General features: G+C 38.5%; 1 protein-coding gene across 7 annotated transcripts in view; it reads left to right on the top strand.

Annotated features, from left to right (window-relative positions):
• The window catches only part of LOC5565467 (dipeptidyl aminopeptidase-like protein 6), a 546556-nt gene that overhangs the window by 69833 nt on the left and 452358 nt on the right, over nucleotides 1-24365 (top strand). For all 7 annotated transcript variants that reach the window (XR_002503132.1, XR_002503133.1, XM_021857015.1 and 4 more), the window contains 2 exons: nucleotides 686-784; nucleotides 842-945. Coding sequence is in view for 5 of the 7 variants with exons in the window: in XM_021857015.1 (XP_021712707.1) it covers nucleotides 686-784; nucleotides 842-945 (203 nt within the window). In the remaining 2 variants the exon portion in view is untranslated. The remainder of the gene's footprint in view (nucleotides 1-685; nucleotides 785-841; nucleotides 946-24365) is intronic.

Raw genomic sequence — 24365 nt, 5'->3', positions numbered from 1 at the left:
TACGTAACTCTTGAAGGGGGAGAGGAGACTCAAGCGTTACGACCCATACAAAATTTTAAAAATTTCCATTCAAAAAGCGTTATGGAGGGGGGAGGGGGTCAAAAATTTCCAATTTTAGCGTTTACGTAATAAATGGATGCTACCTAATAGATAGACACACTTCTGTCATCCTGTGAAAACCACGTGCTTTCAAATTCCATTTATTTCATCCTGCGGGTGTCAGTTTGCTGTACCAGCTGCGGGCGTACGGTCGCCGCCTGACTCGTAGATAAAACATTATAAGATGATCAATAAACTTAAAGAAAAAAGATCTCTTGTTCGACGTTTGTTTAATTTCAACTATAAAACAATTTGCCTTATAATCCTTCTTCTCTTTTGCGCAACCGTGCGTAAATGTATTACACACAAACACAAAATACATTAATCTTTGTTGCTGGATAGAGAAGGCTGAGTTATTTGTAGTTTTGTTGTAGACCTTGAATTGTTCAATAGAGAATGAGCTTTTGCCAACTTGACTGTGATTTTTAACCACCTACGTGATGGATTCGTTCAATAAGGTCTCGCATATCGTGATCGTTAATACCTTATTTATTCAATTTTTGTTGAAATTTTCCTCGTTTTAATTTTATTATCCGTCATAATGATTATACTAAAACGTTTCTAACTTGCACCAACAACATTTCAGAAATTGATTCAACGCGTTTCCACGGGAAAGGAATCAGTTTTAATGATTTACTCGCCGGTCGATACGAATGGAGGTCATACAATGGAACCTGGCAGAGCAGTAAATATTATTTAATTTTAAAATGTAATTTAATAATGAAACATATTTCGTTGCCAGATTTCGAATATGTATTTATCAATACTGAAGGAGGTTTATCATCCGTGAACTTAAATGAAGGAAAAGTAATTGGATCAAAAGTGCTGATTAAAGCTTCAATTCTTGTAAGTATATGATAATGCATCATTAAAATCTGAAATAAAATAACCAAAACAGCGATGCTGTCACAATGTTAAACCCCATATACGATGGCACTGCTGTTTTGATGCGGTGAGTGCCGAAATGGCCTAAAGAATTATCTCCAATAAGCCTATGCATGGTATTTATTACGTTCGACTTTTTCTTTTCCCAGTCAACCATTTCATCGCAATTATACCCATTCTAGCACTAAACCGAATAAGGACTGTTCATTTTATAAAGTGGACACCTTGTACATGCAATATCTTTTTAATTTATCAATGAAATCAAAATCGGTTTCCTGTATATGGATGGACTAATGTTATACAATATTGTGATAATAAAAAAAGCCACAAAAATAATTAAATTTCAAGCTAACAAGGCAAAACGTTTAGAACAGTCGATTTTTGGAGGTTATCAAAAACAATCATTATTAGAAATTGACTGCAAAATTCGACAATCTATATATTTTATTTTCAAAAAAAGCTTGTTCTTCGAAAGCATCATCAATTAGAAGCCTGCAGAAAAATATCTGGTTATTTTTGGAGCAACATTTTTTCAGATATTATATAATCATTTTTTACTGTTTTTTTAGAGATAAATATTTTAAATTTCTATAGAACTGCTATGAGTATTCTTTTTTAGGATTAAAGAACATCCTGATGGAAGTACTAATATAGTATTAGTATGGAAAATAACCTACGCCTTCATAGAATTGCTACTCTGGTCCCCAGGGCTCAATAAGAGCACATAAGAAAAACAAATGCTTTATTTCCAGAAGACCTTCCAAAACACAATAACAATCATCAAAGTTGGGAACACTGCTGTAATGAAATCGAATTTAATTTCCATGTATTGTTTTCATAATGTGTTATTCTGAGATTGCCCATCAAAATATTTAGAGAAAAACGTTTACAATTTGCCGTAGATCGATAAATAGGCGTACAAGATTTTAAAAGTATGAGATTTTTTAATAAAACGACCATAAGGACATAAATTTAAACCTAAGAATGTGGTTAAGACTCGCGATATAGCTCTCTTTTATACAAATATAGTTTCCTTAGTAATATGATCCAATTTTTAACACGATTTTCACATTACTTTTTTGCTGGGAGTAAAAGGATGGTGTTTGAGCAAATTTGGCCATAAAGAATCAATCACTAGAATGACCTAGTGTCAGCGAACGGTAGAATATCATTGATATTTTTTAATGCGCTATCTTTAGTTGAATGATGAAAGATACCAAGATATAATTTGTTCATAAAAATGGATTTTTGTTATGCGAAAAATAATGCTCAACTGTGACGAACAGTTTTTCTTAGGAGTTTTTGGGAAAACTATTTAGTTCTTCAACCAAAGGCATTTTGTAAGATTTTATTTTTTCATAACATTGTGGAATACTAGTTGAACGATGCACAGAAAACCGATTGCGATTTTATCAAAAAATAAAAAAGATATAGCAAAAACAAAGTGTCCACTTTATAAAATGAACAGTCCTTAGCGCCTTCCGCTTTTTTACTAGCGCTGCCTTCTCTGTACCTTAAAGGCTCCCCCAGATCTAAGCGACTTTTTACGGCGACAGCGACAAACAATCGCCGCGATTTCGCTGCATGCTCTGTTTGATGAGCGCGTCTATGCCACAGCGGCGCGATTTCACAGCGATTCGCGTCGTGTCAGTCAAGATGGTTCCATAGAAGAGTGCTTGCAGCGACACAACAACGATATAAGCGCCCTTTTACAGTGACAGCGATAAACAATCGTAGCGATTTCGCTGATGTTTCGCAGCATGCATTGTTTGATGAGTGCGTCTTAGTCACAGTGACGCGATTTTGCTGCGATTCGCGTCGTGTCAGTCAAGATGGTTCCATAGTGCTTGCAGCGACACAACAACGAAATCGCGACGATTATTGTCACTGTTGCCGTAAAAAGTCGCGTAGATTTGGGGAAGCGTTTAAACCTAATGTCAGAAGTAGTGCTCTGTATAAGCCTTTTCATGTAACAGGTCCGTCTATGCATTTGTTTACATCGCTGGAGGACCGGTGCTAACACGGGACTGTCATCTCAATAGAAGAACTGTCAAGGATCAGCTGATTTCAAACGTCTTGTGAATAGGCCTATAGATGATTTATCATGATGATGTGGTGCCGCATATTGGTATCTGCTATTGTTCATTTTACGAGCCGTTTTGGATCAGCTGATTACTCATTTTATGAATGATAATTTGACAGGAGGCGGTTGCGTATCGTGTGAAAGTAACAGCAATATCATCAATGTTGTCGTTTCGTAAACTGAGCTATGATGTTATATTCGCCAAAATGGCTTTGATGAGTGAATTTGACGGAAAGGGTGATCAAAGTAATTTGGACAAACCGTTACGCGTATATAATTTGGCCATTTAGGGCAAAATCGAATGGAGGTGGCCAAATTATATACGCGTAACGCTCTGTCCAAAATACATAAAATACCCTAGCGCTGACAATGGTTGGTTGGTTTAACCGCAAAAGCGGTCATTCGTCTCTCATAGCGCCGACAATGTTTTTTCGCATATTTACTTCGCAGCACCAATCTGGAGTTCGCCGGTTGGACTTCCGAAGCGAAGTTTTGAACGAACTAACTGTCATTGCTCTGCCGGCTCGGTTTTTTAAAACAGTCCGACATCACGTCGACGGAAGAAGTTCACTACAACGGAGGATTTGTCAGTTCGAGCGCACCAAAATCCTTCCAATTGAAAATGTGTTGGCGGTCCTTAAGGTGCAACTGTTTGCTATCCATAAATGATGATCAATTTTGTAGTTTTAGGTATATCAATCCCGTTCTACCGGACAGCAATGAACTGGAAGTGTATCAACATGCCTGTTGTTAGCAAGCATATGATCCAATAGATCACCGAATGACCGATATGATATAGAACAGAAATATTTTCTTTTCAACGATAGTTTGAGCATAGATTGTTCATTGATGCCACGATGAGTTTATCGTGTGTTACCTTAAGTTCGTTGATAAAGAAGAGGAAATTGAGCGAAGTTCTCTTTTTGAATTTTATCGGTGTGGTAACGACCTTTATTAACGATCGAACTCGCGCTGCGAAGACTGTCATAGGCAACTGAACCATACCATACAGACGCTGAAGAAAGACTAACTAATTGAAGGGCGAAGCGTGCTACACATACCATTGATAACCCGATAATCATTAACACATCTCAATAGAAGCATCTACCACATCCCCTTTTTCCTGAAGAGAGTATAATGTTATAATATTTACTATGTAATCTTTTCAATGTTTATATTCAATATTGCACAATTGAATGATAGAAGATTCCAGTTATTGTTTTCATAATTCAAAACAACATATTTGAAATTGCTTATACTTAGCTCGATGAACTGAATTTCTCCGGGGGTCTCAAAAGTCGTTTCGATCTCCGTACGCCCATTCCAGGTGACAATAATGAGGATGGTCGCAATTCAATATTTGTATCCACATTCGATTCAATCTGTTTTCCTAAAAAGTTATAAATTTGACGAACCCAGAATCCCAAATATTCTTGATATCCCAACTTTACCTGCATTACATGTTTCGTTTGATCGTTTTTTATTTTTCGACAAGTCTAACTCATTTGTAGCAGCACCTCCGTCTGTAACTGGGATCAGTTTGAAGTGTGATACATTTCTATCAAATGTTTTTCCAGAAACATCGGATCGAGCTGTGACGTTGGAACCTCGCTTATCAATCACAGTAAATTTCTCATTCAAGAAATTCGTAGAAAGCTTATTAGTTGGTAGCAGGTTTTTCATTATGACAGTATCACCAACGGTTAATTCGCTGACCTTTGCTTTACGCTAGGCATCTTCCCGCTCTTTTCCTAAAGTCGTATGCTCCCAGTCTCGATCTCTGAAGTCGGTACAAGGTGGCGTAGTTTCAAGATCATCAATTTGTGGCAGTTTGGTACGTAGTTTTCGGTTTTGCAATAGTTCATTCGGTGATACACCTGTGACTGTGTGTGGAGTATTATTGTAGAGTTGCAAATATTGATGAAGTTCTGCTTTCCAATCGCCGTACAACGCGTGAGAAATTCGCATTCTTTTCAGCAATGATCTATTTTGACGTTCTACTTCGCCGTTGGCTTGTGGCCAATACGGCGAAGTATGATTCAAGTGAACTCCGTTGTTTGTACAGAATTCTTCGAATTCGACTGAAACAAATTGTTTCGCATTATCCAATGTTATTGTCCTTGGTGGACCCCAGATTCGAAAAATTCTATTCAGTCGTTTGATCGTTTCAGAAGCAGTTATTTTGTGCATAATTTCCAATTTCATATAGGGGGACACGGGGCAGTATGGACACCCTAAGGACTTTGCCTAGTTTTACTGTAAAGACATGAATATTATACTGTTTTTTATGTGCAGTATGCTTTTAAAAGTTCTTAACCATGTTTAACAAATGTTAAACATGGTTGCAAAATTAGGAAAAAGATATTTTGTTTTCAAAAAAAGGTTTTAAAAAAGCTCATATTTGGTAGTCGCCATCAAGCTAGCGGGGCATAGTGGACACCCCCATGGGGCAGTATGGACACCTTAATGTTTATAGGAAAATTGTCCCGCGATCGTTCTCAAAACCTCGAAAAATAAAGTACATATTCAGGAAACCGTAGTGACAGGTCACTGTGCCACTGAAAACATGATTAAAATCAATTTACAACATTTTTCGTAGAGATGCTTTCAATATTGCCTCCAGGTTAGTTTTAATCAAGAATTGACGATTTTCAACCGATTTGTGGTTCCGCATCATAATCATTGCATTAAATGCTAAATATTTTTTGGAAAATTTTGTGTTTGAAGATTTATTTCTTTCTCTTTGAAGTGTAAGCTCTACTTTGTCACCCGGTGTCCATATTGCCCCAACCGTATAAGAAATTTTCATATAAGTTTTTTATAGTCTTAAAGTACCAGAAAAAAATCTACTATATTTTTGAATATAGCATAAATAATTAAAGGTTCCATCAAGAGCAACATTATCGGTCAACTTGAAGTCATTCGCCTCTAAAACCTTATTTGGTGAGGTGTGAATGTTATAATTTTCGAACCAAATAAAATCATGCTCAATTTTTCGGTTTAAAATCAATGTTTTAAACATTTTTTCTGAAATTTTAGTAGATAATTTACTCTTCCGACAGGCAACTGAAATATTGTTTGCATCGAAAGTGTAAAAGTATTCGCTTATGCAAAGATACAGGGGGTGTCCATTCTGCCCCGGGTGTCCATTCTGCCCGGGTGTCCATACTGCCCCCGGTACCCCTAGTGGCTATAGTAATCTATAACCACCAGCACATATTCTCCGGTAGGCATGGGACCCAAGAAGTCGATTGCAATATCCACCCATGGTTTAACTGGCAATTGTCGAAGTGCCATTGGTTCCGGAGGATCGGGAATTTGTACCAGTCTACAGCCCTCACATGTTTCGCAAACTTTATGGGCGTCCTGATCAATACCAGGCCACCAACAACGATCGCGCAATCTTCGCTTCATCATAGACTGACCAGGATGGCCTTCGTGAGCTAACTGGCACATTCTTTGTCTTAAGGACTTTGGGATGACTAGCTTTGTTCCTCGCATTATTAGATTGTTAGCAAACGAATATTCGAGGCGAAATGCAGTACCGTAAAACGGGGTAACTTTGATAGTTTTTTCGAAGAAAACTTGAATATTTATGAAAGCTGTTTCAAAGAATTATAATTTATATTTTTAAAACAAGTACTGGCATCCTAGCTATCGATTGCAGTCGATAGATTTCCAAAAGATTTATTATGAATGGATATATAATTTTTCATATAAGCGAAAGTTGGTTTTCCGTTTTGGGGTAACTTTGATAATGGAGTATGAATCGAACAAAATTGAATGAATAACGAACATTTGTAGGGCATTGCATACCTCTAGGCTTTTAACGTTATATGGAAATTTCTGACTTAGATTACAAAAATGATCCCAGTTTGTGAAAATGCTATTCGCTAAGAAATTTGAGACCGTATTCAAGTTCTATGATAACTAGGCTGTCAAAGATAACTGGCCAACTATTCAAAACTACATCAAATAGTGATCGTAGAACAGATTGTTTGTAAGCGTTTCAAAAATGCTAAAATTGTGTCAATTTTTAATATTCGTATAAAAAGCCTCAAATGCACTTGATTCCAATGAAAATAGCTTTGACATGAAGTGTCATACTAATACTCTTTACTTTTACATTCGTTTTGCTTAACTGATTAACAGAAACTTCGTTATTTCGTTTAATATGTTGTGGGTCTCGCACTATCAAAGTTACCCGCATTATCAAAGTTACCCCGTTTTACGGTATAAGGTTTGAAATCATCGTTATTCCACTTACCACTGAGAATGCAATCCTTGAGTTTCTGCATTTCGGGATCTTGATCAGTTGCTGACACTACCTCTGCAATGTCTAAGGCCGCACCTTCTTGGACCGATCGAATCATACACTCTGTGTTTGCATCAAAAATCTCGCGGTCATCGCTTCCACTAAGTGATGCAATCGTTTGGGCCATGACGCGTCGTATAAATACTTCCGATTCATCTGCCCATTGGCGATCTTCGACATGGGAACCTAAACGCGACAGAACATCGGCAATATTCGCGGTTCCTTTTCTGTACACAACCTACAATCGTTTTAAGAATTCGATTTAAATACGTTGAGAAAACTTATCTTAAGTCCTATCCTAAATGCTAAATTGAACTATTTACCTTGAACTTGAAAGCTTGCACTCGTAATACCCAGCGCTCAATCCTTGCTGTTGGTCGCGATGTTGTTGAAAAAAGAGTCTCTAAAGGGCGGTGGTCCGTTTCCAGCTCAAATGTTATGCCCATCAGGTAAGTACTGAATCTCTCTATTGCCCAATCTATCCCTAACGCCTCTTTTTCGATGATTGGGTATTTCTTCTCTGCTTCCGACAAGCTTTTGGATGCATAGCTGATAACACGTGGTTGATTTGCTTTGAACTGAATCAGCACCGCTCCTAATCCAACACCTGATGCGTCAGTAACAACAAGTGTTCGGTCTTTCGGATCGAAATACCCCAAGTGGGATGCTGAACCAATTCGTTTTTTAAGCTCATCGAAAGATTGTTGGTGTTCTGATTTCCAGTCAAAAGTTGTATCTTGCTTCAAAAGTTTTCGCAATGGAAAATTAACGGTCGCCAAATCTGGTATGAATTTTGAAACGTACGTAACCAAACTCATGAAGCTTCGTAGTTCTTCTTTCGTTTGGGGGGCTCGGAATTGCAATATCGATCTTACTTTTTCGTCAGCAGGAGCAAAACATTCAGCAGACAACTTATGACCCAGAAACATTGTCTCTCTCTGCTTAAATTGGCATTTGTGGTCATTAAGTAGTACGCCATGTCGTTCTAAAGCCTTCAGAGTATCTTTTAATGCTGCGTCGTGTTCTTCCTCAGTTGAACCGTAAATCATAATATCATCAATGAATACCACAGTGTTCTTGCAACCAGCGAAAATGCTCTCCATGAGATTTTGAAATAGTTCTGGTGCACAGTTCACCCCGAAGAGGAGTCTTTTGTATCTGTACAAACCCCAGTTTGTGATGAAAGTGGTAATATCACGGCAGTTTTCATCCAATTCTACTTGATGAAATGCTTGTTTGATATCGAGTGTGGTAAAGTATTGAGCATTTCGAAATTTTGGACTGAAGTCTTCGAATATCGGCAATGGGTGATTAAGTCGTTGGATCGCTTGGTTCGCTCTGCGCATATCGATGCACAACCGAAGATCCCCATTATCTTTGATGATTGGTACTAGGGGTGACACCCAAGACGCAGGATTCGTAACTTTTTCAATGATGTCCATTTCTAGCAGTTCATCTATTTTGGATTTAACTTTCTCAAGCAACGGTATTGGGCATCGACGAAAAGGCTGAATAACAGATGGAACGCTTCTATCTATCGGCAGATTCAAACTAACTCCTCTGATCTTCGGAAATTTCTTTTTAGCTTCAATTCTGTTCGTTTCAAAGCTTTCAAAGCTTTGTTGTGTATTGGGCAAACCGATCTTCAATACTCCCAAACGCTGCGCAGTCATCTTTCCCATAAGAGGCTGCTGTCCCTTTTCAAACGTGGTGGTACTCAACAATTTGCTGCCGTCTTCGACTTCCAACGTGGCGTCGAAAGCTGTGACGAGCTTTAGGGGAATTCTACCGTAAGCCAAAAATCTCTTTTCAGTATCTGTTCTTTGATTGGTAATCTTGACATCCTTGAGCTTCATCAATGCCCAAGTGGTGTCGTCAATGAGATTGTGCTTTGAGCCTGAGTCAATAAGCATAACGACTTCAACGCCACCGATTCGACATGTTATGAGTTCTTCTTTGTCATCTCCTACATTATACACAGGAAGATCTTCCAACTCAGGGGAATCTCGTTTAACATCTTCAACATTAAAGACGTTTCTCGGGCGTTAAAAGGTGCGAGGTAATTCATGTTCATTCACAAAGCCCGGTTTGCTTTTACGGTCGACGAAAGCGTATTAAGTTTAAATATTTAGTAAAAAAAAAAAGATATTCTTTAACCATACGATCAATATCTTAAGGAAATGTATACAATATAAACAGAATACCTACATTGTTCGCTGCTGGTTTAATCCTGCAAACTGACTGAAAGTGTCCAACCACCTTACATTTCAAACATGTTCTCTTAATCGCCGGACAGTGATCCTTATCACGATGGCGTTTATAGCCACAGCGTACACATCGTTGAGTAGAATCGGGTAGTTTTCGTGAATGTTCGTATAATCGATTATCACCCGACGTGCTTGGTTTTGGTACCATTTTCGAAGCTTGATAGCGTACAGACTGATAGACGTTCACAGTTTTCAAAGTGGTATCTAGGGTCAAACCGTCTTTCTCCAGCAGCTTTTGTCTTAAGTCATCAGGGGTGAACTGAATGATTTTGTCCATTACAGCTATATTTCTGCTTTCAATTTCTGTTCTGCCAAATGAACATTTCTCAGCTTTCTGCTGAACTCTTAATGCAAATTTGTCAATGGTCTCGCTTTCTTCGGGTGCCATTGACCAAAACATGAATCGCTCGAAGCTATCGTGATGCTTTGGTGAAAACAGTTGGTTGAGCTTTTCTTTTGCCACTAAATATGGATCTTCAGTAGGGCTAATATCGTCATATCCCGGTATACCATAGAAAGCGCTTTGCAATTCGAGGCCACCCATGGCTAGAAGCTGCAGCTTCTTGCTGGCGCCGTCAATAATATTGGCTGCCGCCATGATGGTCTCAAACCATCTAATCCACCCATTCCAAGAATTTCTAACTTCTGAGGGCGGCAAATGTTTAAACTTGTATTGCGGCAAATTTTACGATGTGGGACTAAATAATGATACATGTTGTTGGACAACTTGTACTATTTCATCATTATTCTGATCGTACTGACCCTCCATCGTGTTTATTATTCCTGTTTAAAAAAATACATTTCATTCATTACATTACATTCTTTTTTTGTGATGTTTACACAACATCAGACATGCAAATCTATCATTGTTATAGTTATTTTTACAAAAGATGTATCAATTAGCTAGAATGATATTTATCTAGCTCGTTCATCCGTCCATTACTAAATTATAATCGCATCATTCAAACGCAAACCATCTCAACATCAGTTTTTTTTTCTTATTCATGAACATACATACACATCATCCAAGAGTGTTCTTTTTCATTTTGATCCTTACACATCATTCAAGTGGTTTTATTCATTCTATGTACACATCATTTAAGTGTGTTCATTTCCATTGCCACGTAGGTACACATCATTAAATAGTGTTCTTTTACATTCCACGTACACATCATTGAAGAGTGTTCATTTTTGTTCTACGTACAAATCATTTAAGAGTGTTCTGTTTTATTCTATGTACACATTATTCAAGAGTGTTCATTTCCATTGTCACGTACACATCATTCAAGAGTGTTCTTGTTCATTCTACGTACACATCATTAAAGAGTGTTCTTTTACATTCCACGTACACATCATTCAAGAGTGTTCATTTTCGTTCTACGTACACATCATTTAAGAGTGTTCTTTGTCATTTTACTTCATACACATCATTGAAGAATGTACATTCTCGAATCATCTATAAGCGCGAGCGATTGGTGCCACTCAGCAGTTCTGCGCTACCGTTAGAGTGAATAACCACATCTGACTGTGACATACACAAGCGCAACATCAACACATCATAAAAACCGAGCTTTCGTACTCACAACAAATATCACAATGCATAAATTTTCTCTCTCTCTTTCTCTCTCTAAGCTTCAATCGAAGAGCGCATGATAATCCATAGCTGCTCAATTAACTCAATGTGGTGATTCATGTCCCTCAATGGGAAAAAACACCCACACACGTGGAGGTCGACTGATGCGATACGCTTATAAAATTCCAATTCAAGTTGACCATAATAGGGCGATAGTCAAAACTGAAAAGGCAATAGATGGCTCTTTTTCAGTGGTAGTAAAAACGAAATCCTGAAGCAAAGAAAGCACCACGGAAGATGAACTAAACACAAAAAGTTATGTATTCACTTTACACTTGTTTTCTAATCACTATTTTTTTGATCCAGTTTCCAAATTGTAAGCATTTTACGATTTTCATTATTTTCCATACGTTTTGACAGTTCTCCGACTACCATTCTTCCATGCGCTTGTGTTGAAAGTTTGAGAAATTTGAGAATCCAGCGTAGCGCGATCAGTGGGAAGAATACACACAACAGTGTCGCCGCTCGGCGGCCGGTAAGAGAAACTGAATGTTCGAATGGTTGTTGTCTGTAATTTTTGCCGCTGGCGCCAACTGTTAGCGTTTGAGAACAAAATAAACAGTCATTACCCTATTCAGAACAGCAATCAATCAAAATTCGCATGGACTTACCTTAAATCTCCGATCTCTTACCGTCTAGTCAAAGGGTTTGAAACACAAAGTACACAATCGCAATCAGATATGCATGTTGAACAAATTATGGTCATATTTTCCATAGCGATGAGTTGTGTTAGAGCTGGTTGCAAAGAAAAAAAACACACAGACGCGCGCACACACTCGACCTTGAACTGCCAGCAGTAGCTTCGGCGGCATGCCACTGCAACCCCATAGACGCCACGATATTTCATGTTGGATTGAATTGAATTCTTTTCCATTTTTCATTAATACGCACTCATCACAAAAATTTTATCAATTTTATTCACATTTCATACTTTCAACAATAAATAGTTCCAATTTTCCTTCTTTCTTTCACTCCAATCCATTTTTTTCACTTTTGCAGACTTTCATTCGAGCATCAGAAACATAATCAGCCTTCAGACACATTGATTTTTGCACATTTTTTTTCACCTTCCTTTCACAGCACTCCGATTAATATTCACGCAATGATAAAAATTGATTTGTTTCTCCGAGATTAAATTCTTGCACGCTGGATCTTATATCCTTGTCGCCAAACTGTGGTAACGACCTTTATTAACGATCGAACTCGCGCTGCGAAGACTGTCATAGGCAACTGAACCATACCATACAGACGCTGAAGAAAGACTAACTAATTGAAGGGCGAAGCGTGCTACACATACCATTGATAATCCGATAATCATTAACACATCTAAATAGAAGCATCTACCACAATCGGGATGCACAAATATATTCATCGAGCGCGGTTGTTATAACATGGCCGGATTGATTTCTAGAGCGCCTGCGTGGAAAGACATAACATTTGTGATTGGAAGCAAATCTGCAGGGGAAAATCAATTGATAAACATACGTTGCGTGAAAAAATATTGCAAAATATACTATGAATAGAAATAAAAATCCTTTTTAGAAATGTACAACAATAGTAAATCGGTATGATGTATTCTGCGCAGCTCATACTTATTTTCCACACATTGTCCTATTTTTTTTAAATTCCTTTATTAGTCTCATTCCAAACATTACATTCATTTCTTATATCTAGGTGTTCTGTGTTATAAGACAACACTATCATCCTAATTTGGAAAAACAAATTTAAGATTTCATTAACATTTTGTTAACAACATATTACATTTCATTTGCCGTAGCAGTTCAGAATTTTACAGGTGAGTTGATTTCACCTGCTTATAAGAGAAAAAAAAAATAACGTTTTCAATTTACTTAACCTAACTTAACCTAAACACATAACGCATTAATCGTGGCAATAGAAGATTGCAACGATTTTTGCCTGAAATTATTAATGATTTTATTTGACATTTGTTCCAATGTTTCAACATTGGATATTCTATGTAACTCATTGGTACTGTACCAGGGAGGAAGCCTCAGAATCATTTTCAAAATTTTATTTTGAATTCTCTGCAGAGTTTTTTTTCTTGGTATTACAACACCTAGTCCATATTGGTACAGCATACAACATGGCTGGCCTGAAAATTTGCTTGAATATCAAAAGCTTGTTCTTAAGACAAAGTTTTGATTTTCTATTAATAAAGGGATAGAGACATTTTACATATTTATTACATTTGGCTTGAATGCCCTCAATGTGATTTTTGAAAGTTAAATTCTTATCTAGCATGAGCCCTAGATACTTAACTTCATCTGACCAATTTATTGGAACCCCTCTCATCGTGACAACATGTCTACTTGAAGGTTTCAAATAAAGAACTTTTGGTTTATGTGGGAAAATTATTAGTTGAGTTTTGGAAGCATTAGGGGAAATCTTCCATTTTTGCAAGTATGAAGAAAAAATATCCAAACTTTTGACGTAGAACTACGTCTTTCTTCTCTATACAGGAGTGAAATTGGAATTTCAAAACCAAGAGCGTTACGTTAGCATAAAATATTTTAAGCGTTTATAAATTTTTGCTGTTTTAACGAAATTCCTTGATTACCACATCAATCGAAAGACAAGACATCAAAGGTTCATGTCGTTCACTTACTGAATCCCACATACCTGTCCAAATAGTTTAATAACTGTTTTAAAAGAGAACGTTGATTACAAGCAAATCTATAAATAGGGGTGCTAGAGAAAATTTGACGTCATTTGCTTTTCACTCTCCGATTGGCTCGCATCTCAGCAGGCAACAGATCGGCTTGCTCTGACCGGGCGTGCTTCTCAGGCAAAGACATCGATAGCGAAGGAGGGTTCCATTTGTCTTGCTTCGCTCAAATCAAACTGTCTAGCGAGCGAGAGAAGATGCCGTCCGAAGCCGAAGCCATCACCCAAAGTGCCACCAAGAAGACGAAGGGGAAGCAGTCCAAAAGAGAATTTGTGGTCGAACTGCGACAACGGTCGGGCGAGTCATTCTCGCTTTGTGGTTCACCGCTTGTTCGCGTTCACCCAGCCATCGTCATCGCCGCCGCAAATTTCATCGGCCGAGGAGCTGTGACCCGCGCTTCAAAATTTCGACTCGTGATGAAATCATCATTGGTGGTCAAGAAGCAATCCCGTTAGGAACAAAAGGCCAGAAGCCCCCTGAGTTTTGCTGGTTCGAGCAGTGTTATTTATCTGTAACAACATCGAAGCTAACAAAGCCATCGGTTCTTTTCAGAGCCATCAAATTTGTGGAAAAGAGTTAAAAGAGAAATATTTCCGACTTTATTTATGACTTTTTATATTCCTAAATCAATTTCACGGCTTCATACAAAATTTCATTTGTCATGAATAATTTATGACTCAACAATTTGAGACTGTATTCACGGACGCTGCTGCAGTGCCGTCGGGATGAGTGCTCAACATTTTACAACGATTGTAAAACAGAGTGGCATTTCCAACAGCGTCTTTGATGTTCCTTATTTTATGGGAACACTTTGATTTGGAAAATTATCACACGTAACAAAATTGCGACATATTTAGAATGCTTTTGAAAAGACATTCTCATTGAACAATTGTAATAATTTTGGCACTCATGGATCAGAAATTTACCTTCATAATAAAGAAAACTATTGATTATAAATAGCTCGTATTGAATATTTAGTAAATGTCAATTTTTTCAACAATTCATATTCGACCAATTTCTCACTCATTAGCGAGAAGTACCTTGCTGCTGTTAATCTGCTGAGCTGTTAAAAATTCAGCATCGGTAGTGCAGTCAAACAAGCCCGCTTGGATACCAGAATCCCCTGAGTTGCTGATCCGAGGAGCTGCTTATCGAGCGTCTGGCTTGTGAAATCGCTCCAGATTTCAAGATTGAGCTACGTTTCCAGATTTCAACTAAATCCCTGTGATCCGCTACCCTGTTGCTGTTGTGCATCCATGAAATATTCAGCTGGTTTGTCGTATAAACAGAGAACTTATTCACATACACACTTTCGTTGGGAATTCCCTGTTTAACCATGGTAATCAACTGATAACATCCCGTAGTGCTATTCATCTGTGACAGCATACAAGCTCAATCTGCCCTTTTGAGGGCCATCAAACGTTCTTAAAAGAGTTCATAGAATAATATTTCCTGATTTATCTATCATGATCTTAATCTAGCGGTATTGTACAAAACTTGATTTGGACCACATAATTTATCCCACATAATCTCATGTAATTTGAGAATTTACGCGTGGACGCCGCTGCATCGCCGTCGGACCGTAATAACATCATAGTACTCAGCATTATATGGCATTTCTAACAGCATCGTTGATTTATCATATAATGGGGGAACGCTTCCTAAATTCTCGAGTATGGAAATTGGGAAATGTATTAAAATTGCAACAGATTTTAAATACTGTTCACTAAACTGTTTCTTGACCAGTTGTAATAAGCATCTATTAATCTGCAATTTTTCTACATTTTAGTTTCAATAAAGAAATCCATTGAAAATGTCATACACACTTAAATTATTTCACCGACCTCAGTAAAATTTTTCGCCGAGAACCCAACAGCTGAGAGCTCGGTAAATTTTAACGCCGAATCTCGGTACTTATTTTACCGAGATTTCGGCAATCCGAATTTTTTGCCGAGATCTCGGCGAACGTTACCGAGATTCGGTAAACGTTTACCGAGATCTCGGTAAAAGTTTTACCGAGAATCGTCAAATTATTACCGAGATATCAGCTGTTGGGTTCTCGGCGAAACCGTTTAAGTGTGTAGTAAAGCAGAGCATTTATATTAAGGCTTGTATTGGGTTTCGAATTCCGATTTCCATAACTTTTACGCACATTGATCAGAAATATTTAAAATTTGCTCGAAGGCAAAACATTCGTGATTTTCATTATTATCGTTAACTATTGAAATAATGTTTTATCGTCCATCCGAACGAGTCCATGAATTGTCAAAGATATGTAAATCCCTAACCAAGACATCAACTTTATATACCTTATGTCCCAGATTGGTCGATCAGAAGAAGGCGAAGAATACGAAAGAAAGAAACATCGTCTGCTATTCAAATTGTGTAAAACATACTACTTTCGACTGATTCGGTTCATTTCATTTAAACTTTCGAGCTAGTAAGAGCTCCTCGTGATAATCGCAGCATCGGAACAGTCAAGATACAGTCCCGTTAGGCACCACTACAAGAAGCCTCATGATCGGCTGATCTGAAAAGCTGCCAATCTTCGGGTATGTGGAATTGCTCAAGATTGACCTACGTTTCCAGATTTCGATTTAATCCCTGTGGTTGTCATAAAGCCTATTTCCCAGATCAGGAAGCGAAGAAATAGGCTAAATAGCAAATAGGCTATATAAAATTGATGTCTTGGCAAGGGATCTACAAGATGAACATTATGCTAATATTGCATCCCGACGGCACTGCAGCTGCGTCCTCGGAAACATCCTCAAATTATCGTATTGTCAATTATTCGTAATAAATCAGATATTGTATGATGCTACGAGATGAATTAAGAGATTATAGCAAGTATATAATTTACGCATTAGGAAATATTACACAAATAACTCTTTAGTACACACTTTTTGGCCCTGAAAAGGGCCGATTGAATTGTTGAATTCGAGCAACACGGACACATTTTGACGGCGCACTGGTTGAAATCCTCCTCGCCCGATGAGGTTTGTTGTGGCGGCTTCTTCGGGGTCGTCTTCATCACGGTGGTCTTTGAAACTTGGTGGGGTTTTGCTGAGGAACTGCCTTATTTTTCTCCTCCTTTCTCGCGGATACCATACCAGCCACAGTTTCAGTTTAGGACTGCGATGGCGGCCACAACCATCTCATTCTTCTGTTGACTGCTTCCTCTTCTTCTTGGCGGCGGCAGTGGTGATGGCTTTGGCTTCGGACGGCATTTTCTCTCGATCGCTCGACAGTTTGATTTGAGCGAACCACGACAAACGGGGGGTCCTTCGCTGTCGATGTCTGTGCCTGAGAAGCACGCCCGGTCAGAGCAAACCGATCTGGTGCCTGCTGAGATGCGATCCAAGCGGAGAGTGAAAAGCAAATGACGTCAATTTTTCTCCAGCACCCCTACTTATAGATTTGCTTGAAATCAACGTTCCCTTTTAAAACAGTTATTGAACTATTTGGGCAGGTATGTGGGATTCAGTAAGTAAACGACATGACCCTTTTATGCCTTGTGTTTTGAATTTCGTTAAGCCAGCAAAAAGTTATAAGAGTTTAAAATATTTCATGCCAACGTAACGCTCTTGGTTTTGAAATTCCAATTTCACTTCTGTATAGAGAATTATTATTTTAGTATCAAACTGAGCGGCATAATCAAATGCAAACGCATTCAGTTTCCGGTGGTTAGTGCCTGTGCTTTTACTGTTCATATGTCTCAAGGTGGAGCTTTCCCCGAGGTCGTGTACGATTATGACAAAAGCCAGGATCAGCAATTGGTATATGTTGGTTTGTTGCGGGTTACTTCACTGCAAGGACTATTTTTTACAAACTCTACCAATTCTTTCAAGTTCCAGCACGCCTAAAGCAGCAATTCTCCCAAGAGCTGCAGCGCTTGGGCAATCATCGATTACGGACGCTTGGAGACGGCCCTGCCTGCACATTGATGATTATCAATGTACAGAGCCTAAATGCTCATGCAATGGATATTTCTACAGACCAAATTCTGACCAGTGTAGAATTCCTTGCACTGTGTGAGACTTGGCTAGAGGATCACTCCTCCGTCGACCTTGCTGGCTACAGCTGCAAAACCAGTTCAAACGCTCAGGCGTGAGAGCTGGAGGTGTGGCGATTTACCAGAAGGATACGGCCTTCAACGTAGCTGTTCCTCACACAATTCAAAAGATTAGTGAAGAATATGATGCAATGCTTGGTGTAGCAGATCAGGTTGCAGATATTTGTGCGGCATCAATTATGGTTATGGACATTGAAGTACTGCTAATAACAGTGTACATTTCTCCAGGTACTATTGTGCAAGATACGAAAATGTTCATGACCCGTAATTTATTCAATGTTCAATTATGTAAAACAAGATACAGTTAACTCTCCCTTAATCGATATTCCGTATCTCGATATCGAGTTAGAGAACCATAGTAAAAGTTGGTTTTCATGGCTAACTCGATGGTCCCTTGGATCGCAGTTGAATTGGTTTTGTGTTCTGTAACTCGATACCTCCCTAAGTTGATGATCCCTTCAATATCGAGTAAGGGAGAGATGACTGTACTCCTATTGTAGTCACCGGTGGCTATAATATTGATGTTTTCAGACAAGAAAATATTAATTTGTCGATTTCATGAATAAACATTTTAATTTAAAGTTGGCAAATCGCCCAATGAAGCGACCACATTAGGTGGTTCTTGTTTTGATTTAACGTTCATTAAAAATATAAGTGTACAGTAGACCCATAAAAAATTGCGAAAATTGTTTGAACGTGAATTTAGCATCAACAAGCGTTATTTTCATTGTTTTTGATAGTGAATGTAATTTCTGATTATTGTAGTATATTCTGACACAACTTCGCTATCCAGGACAATGTTTGTCATATTTTTCTTACTGTCCTAAATATTGTAATAAGGCATATGAGTTCTAAGGTTTTTTCCGCCCAATGCTATAAACAGCGTCTGATTGTCGTATACTCTGGTGATAAACTTTAAACCTTCATAAATCACACTTTATTGTTGAAAACTTTAGTTTGTTTGGTATCCGAGGATTGAAGAGTTCTTAGAGAACGTGTTTTTCATGATCACAATAAAATATTTTGCCAGGGTCATAGTTTTGAGGGCATTTGCGTTTTATAGGTGTTATATGCCTCAATGTTTTGTTAAAGTTGAATGAAAATTAAATACGGAGGCCTATAACAGATTTTTGAGGATGAAATTTGTTCATTCGGTTAGAGACAACTTATATCAATACTAGCTCATAGGTTTTGAGCAAAACAGAGCCGTTTATCACACCTCTCAAACCTCTTAAAAATGAGCCGTTTTTTCGCAAATATGTTTAAGTCTCCAATTACCCAGGTATGAACCAATTCTATCATTTCATATGGGCGTATGCTGGAGACAAGGCCTGAGAAGAATCTCACGCCATCGTTGATGCTTTAGAAGGTTTCATCACACAGATATTGAACTCGACGTCCACATGATCAAATTTAAAGGTATGCTTCCAATTCCTCTCTTGTAAGGTTAAAGTAACAGATAAAAATCATGTCAAAAGCAAAAAACTGGGTTTAAATAGATTAAACAATACAAGTAATGAATAATAATTATGTTTCATTAACATTTTCTGTGTAAAAAATACTATAAAACATGATATGACGGTTTTCGCATTTTTTTATGGTCCATACTGTAGAGTGCAGTCGATATTGTTCATACTTTTCTTACCATAGACCGATTCTATCGATTATCACGATCGAAGCACCCGTGCTATCAAACGACTAATCTACTGCAGGAGTTAGGCAAACTACAACTGGAGCCAGAAGTGAAACCGATCACCCAACCAAACAACACAAGGAAGCGACGACCAAACAAACAAAATCAATCATCTGGCACATCACTGAATTATTCCTGGAACCAACTGGTTCCCGGAACCACAGAACGACAATTAGTCCTTTTCAGGACCACCAAAATGATTTCAAAAAGAGTTAATTTCTGAAAACTTCATCCGATCACACAAAACTAGTACATTTACAAATTCATACTCATGACAAATTATTAATAATCTTTCACTACACTCATACTCAAACTTCACTGTCATTCATTCGTCATAAACAAATCAAATCCTTTTTAAAGTATTCTACTTTGAAATCCGAAACTCTGAAAAGCTTCCAAACCAAATGAGAGATCTCCCTTAAAACCATAACATAATTGAATACTCACAATCACAGCACGATAGGCAAACATCCTATCACCTGCAAAAAGCTACCGCACTGTTGTAGGAGTCTGACCAAGAATTGATCGAAGTTGTGTCCATAGTAGTTCTACGTCAACCCCGCGGTAATGTAACAGACTTTACCCACCCCAATTTTTTTGCAATCGACTACAGATGACACGCAGAATTCGTCCTTTGGCGGAAAGGCGTGTGTCATCCGCAAACCAAGATTTTTGACATCCCTGCGGTAACTCAGGTAAGTCAGATGTGAAAATATTGTATAATATTGGTCCCAAAATGCTGCCTTGAGGAACACCAGCTCTTACAGGAAGTCTTTCAGATCTGGAGTTCTGATAATTAACCTGAAGTGTACGATTTGACAGATAACTTGGAATTATTCTAACAATGTATGTTGGAAAATTAAAGTTTTAGTTTTTAAAGTTAAACCTTCATGCCAAACACTGTCGAATGCTTTTTCTATGTTTAGAAGAGCAAGACCAGTAGAATAGCCTTCAGATTTGTTGGAACGGATCAAATTTGTTACACGTAAAAGTTGATGAGTGGTCCATGGCAATTCCAACTGTTCATAGGCAAAAATTGAATTTTCGTTGATGTGGGCCATCATTCTGTTCAAAATGACCTTTTCAGAAAGTTTACTGATGGATGAACGTAAACTGATTGGACGAAAGCTAAAAGCTACTATTTTTGTCTGGTTTTAAAATTGGAACAACCATAGCATTTTTCCATTTGTCAGGAAAATATGCTAATTTAAAACATTTGTTAAATATATCAACTAAAAATGATAAGCTACTTTCAGGAAGTTTCTTGATGAGAATGTAGAAAATTCCATCATCGCCAGGGGCTTTCATATTTTTGAATTTTTTTAATCAGTCTCAAAGGCATTTTCGAAAACGTTCTCTTGATTGAGAATATTTTCGAAGTCCTGAGTAACTTGATTTTCAATTGGACTAGTAAGTCCTAAATCAAAATTGTACACGCTTTCAAACTGCATAGCAAGTGTTGGGTACTCAATTTCTCATTTAGGGTTTTCACCCTCACAAAATAAATCGTTGCACTTACCCTCGTGGAAGCACCGACGACTTACCTCGTGATCGAGCCACCGACAGCCGTGCACGTCACAGCCACCAGCAGAACGATGGGATGGAATGCCGACGGCTGTACACGCTACAGCCACCAGCCACAAACTCGATGCCGACAACTGTGCACGTCACAGTCACCAGCGCAGGAACACACTCCGTCGAAGGACCACGGCCAAAATGGCCGACACGCAGTTTTAGCTGGACACAGCTCCAGCTTCCAAAGTAGGTCGTCGTTTGCTCGCCAACCACCAGGAGTGACTCCGAATCGTGAATATTTATTTTTAATATTAATTCTTAACAACTCCCGGCACACTCCTGGGATCGTCGCATCAGCAAACACGACAATCTGCCAACACCACCACGACAGCTTCAATGTACAGCAACCGCACCACCGCTCGTCATTCGCTTCAACGAATGGAAGGGAGAAAACTGCCAACCGATCACCTCGTTGACCGGTCTGGCTCACTGTCACCACTCGGTACTCGTTTAGAAAAAGACTTTTTCTTCCGTTTTGTTCCGTTCGCGGCAATGGTTTTATTAAGACTGACCATTTTCGTTACAATGCATATGCTTATATATTTTAGCTCTACAGTAAAAAACCGCAGACGACACTCGTCGCGCTGCGTGACAGGCTCCGCCCATTCGGAGCACATCGAAGAAAGAAACCGTCTGACGCAATCGCTCGCAGGGTTGGGAGGGAGAGATGAATGAACGATTGCATCAATTATTCTGAACGCGTAGGGCGCGTACATACTCCCGCCGGTTGGAATGCAATTCCAAAAGCGGAAATCCCATTCTCGTCGTTGTTGAGGATTGTTAAGGCCGCCATCTTTTGGAAGGGGCTCACTGTAGTCTTCACGTCGGTGACTCTGATCACACTGTCTGGTCCCGGGTAAAGTGCAACGATACGATCCAACCTCCAAGTACGATACGGTAGATTGTCCTCCATCAATAGCACAATGATACCCAGTATCTTCTCACTTTTTGTCCATTTAGCCCTTGATTGAAGCGACAGTACATAATTGTTCAAACACTTACAAGGGAAGGTCACGATGGTGTTACACGGGGTTTCCAACCGGACTATTTTTGTTAGATTCTACATGTCGAAATATGAAAAACCCTAAAGCCTTTCGGGTGATGGACCGGTGGTGTAGCCAGAAGGGGCTCAGAAAAAGTCGATTTTGTACGAATATAATATTATTGAGTCATTTGAAAATTAGTCAAAATGATTTTTTTCAGTATTTATTACTATGGTAATGAAAAGAATCCACATTAATGTATGTTAGTAATGTATTTTATGCCATTGGCGTAACTAACATGGAATATGGACACCAAAACAAATTTGGTTTTATTGAAATAGTATACCTACAAGAAACCTATCCCGATTGCGCCTATGGCATGGGAAAAATACATTTCAAACATACATCAATGTCAATTCTGTTCTCTACCATCACAATAATTACTAAAAAAATATTTTTGTTAAATTTCCAATTAGCTTAATAATATAATACTAGCTTACCCAGCGTGGCTAGCCACGTTCCAATGGAATTTTAAAGCGAAAATCAGTATATAATCTTTCAAAGATTGATAATGTCTATGTTCAACTGCAAAATGATGACATGGAAAAATAAATCTCCCTGCTTTTAAATATGCAAATCGTGTATGAACAATAGGCTGAGAAGCAGACCCTGTTCCAGTAGAGATGTAATGTTAGAAGTAGAGGATAATGGTTATAATTTCATTAACATGACCCTCAGTCGTCACGCATGATATTAATGAACAAAAAGTCGCCTTAATTTATGCTCCGCCCATACTCCATCGAGCTTGTCGATGTAATGCTGTTGTTATGTTCTGATCTTATATTACATCCTTATATGCTGTTGTAATGTTCCTTGTGTGAAACATTTCAAAAGTTCCAGAAGCTTCTATGAATGAGAGAGAAGAATCCTGGACAAACATTTCAAAAGGGCACATCGACATTGCTAAACATTGACTTTTCAAGACGCTGTCGAACCCCATTCAACTCGATCACGCTCACCAAAAAAGGCTCAAGACCTCTTGGGCCCATTTTCAAATGTTTGTCCTGCTAAATAGCTGTTCCAGTGATCTATAATTTATTGTCATCTTTCGAAATCACAGTTTTAATGAAGGGACCATCGAACCATGGAACAGGAATGCTTTGTAAAGCCATTTCAGGGAACCAGCATTGTAAACATTGTTTGTTCTCGAAATGATGAAAAATTCGAAACTATTTTACAAATCAGAAAGAACAATGTTCCAGATAGCTCTAGAATATTCTGTCAAATAGCTGTTGTAGTGCTCCACAATTTGCAATTGAAATGATCTAACAATAAAATTGACTGTCGTAGTGCTTTTAAATTACTGTTGTAGTGCTCAGTGAAACATTTCAATGAATAATTTCAAAGCGTTACTGACAGACAGACAACTCTGGGATTTTATATATATGATACGTACAAAATTGTCCCTTTTAGAGCCCCTCCTGGCTACACCACTGGTCTATCACCCGAAAGGCTTTGGGATTTTTCATATTTCGACATGTAGAATCTAACAAAAATAGTCCGGTTGAAAACCCCGTGTAACGCCATCGTGACCTTCCCTTGTTAGCCCAACACTTCTTCAGTCTATCGACATCTGCGATCCCGAACACTGCGGCAACATCTGCACAATTGATCACCGATGTTTCCTAGGTCTCCTTAACAGTAGCTTGCAAAACAGTATATCATTCCCCACCATCTTGGAACGACGGATTGCTCTCCAGCTACTTCCTCTGTTCAAATTTGCCGGATAGTTTCCGGTCCCGACACTCTCCCGCTCAGGTTCACTGATGTTATTCTCCACTAATCTGACATTGTCGTTTACTTCAACCATATCTGGACTCTTCCTCGACCATTCCAACACGATCTGACGAACAGAACGCGTTTTGACGTTTCGTTCTTCTCGATCTCCGATCTTCAGCATCACGGTGGCCAACATCTCACATTTGTATATGGTAAAACGATACAGAACTCTTGTTGACCTCTTGCTCTGCAACATAATGCACACTTCTCTGTTCCTCTGGACACCACGTACTTG

The sequence above is a fragment of the Aedes aegypti genome, unplaced genomic scaffold, assembly GCF_002204515.2.
Source record: "Aedes aegypti strain LVP_AGWG unplaced genomic scaffold, AaegL5.0 Primary Assembly AGWG_AaegL5_hic_scaff_5_PBJ_arrow, whole genome shotgun sequence".
Lineage (NCBI taxonomy): Eukaryota > Metazoa > Arthropoda > Insecta > Diptera > Culicidae > Aedes > Aedes aegypti.
Note: the sequence above shows the minus strand (reverse complement) of the source record. Positions and strands in the feature narration are given on the sequence as shown.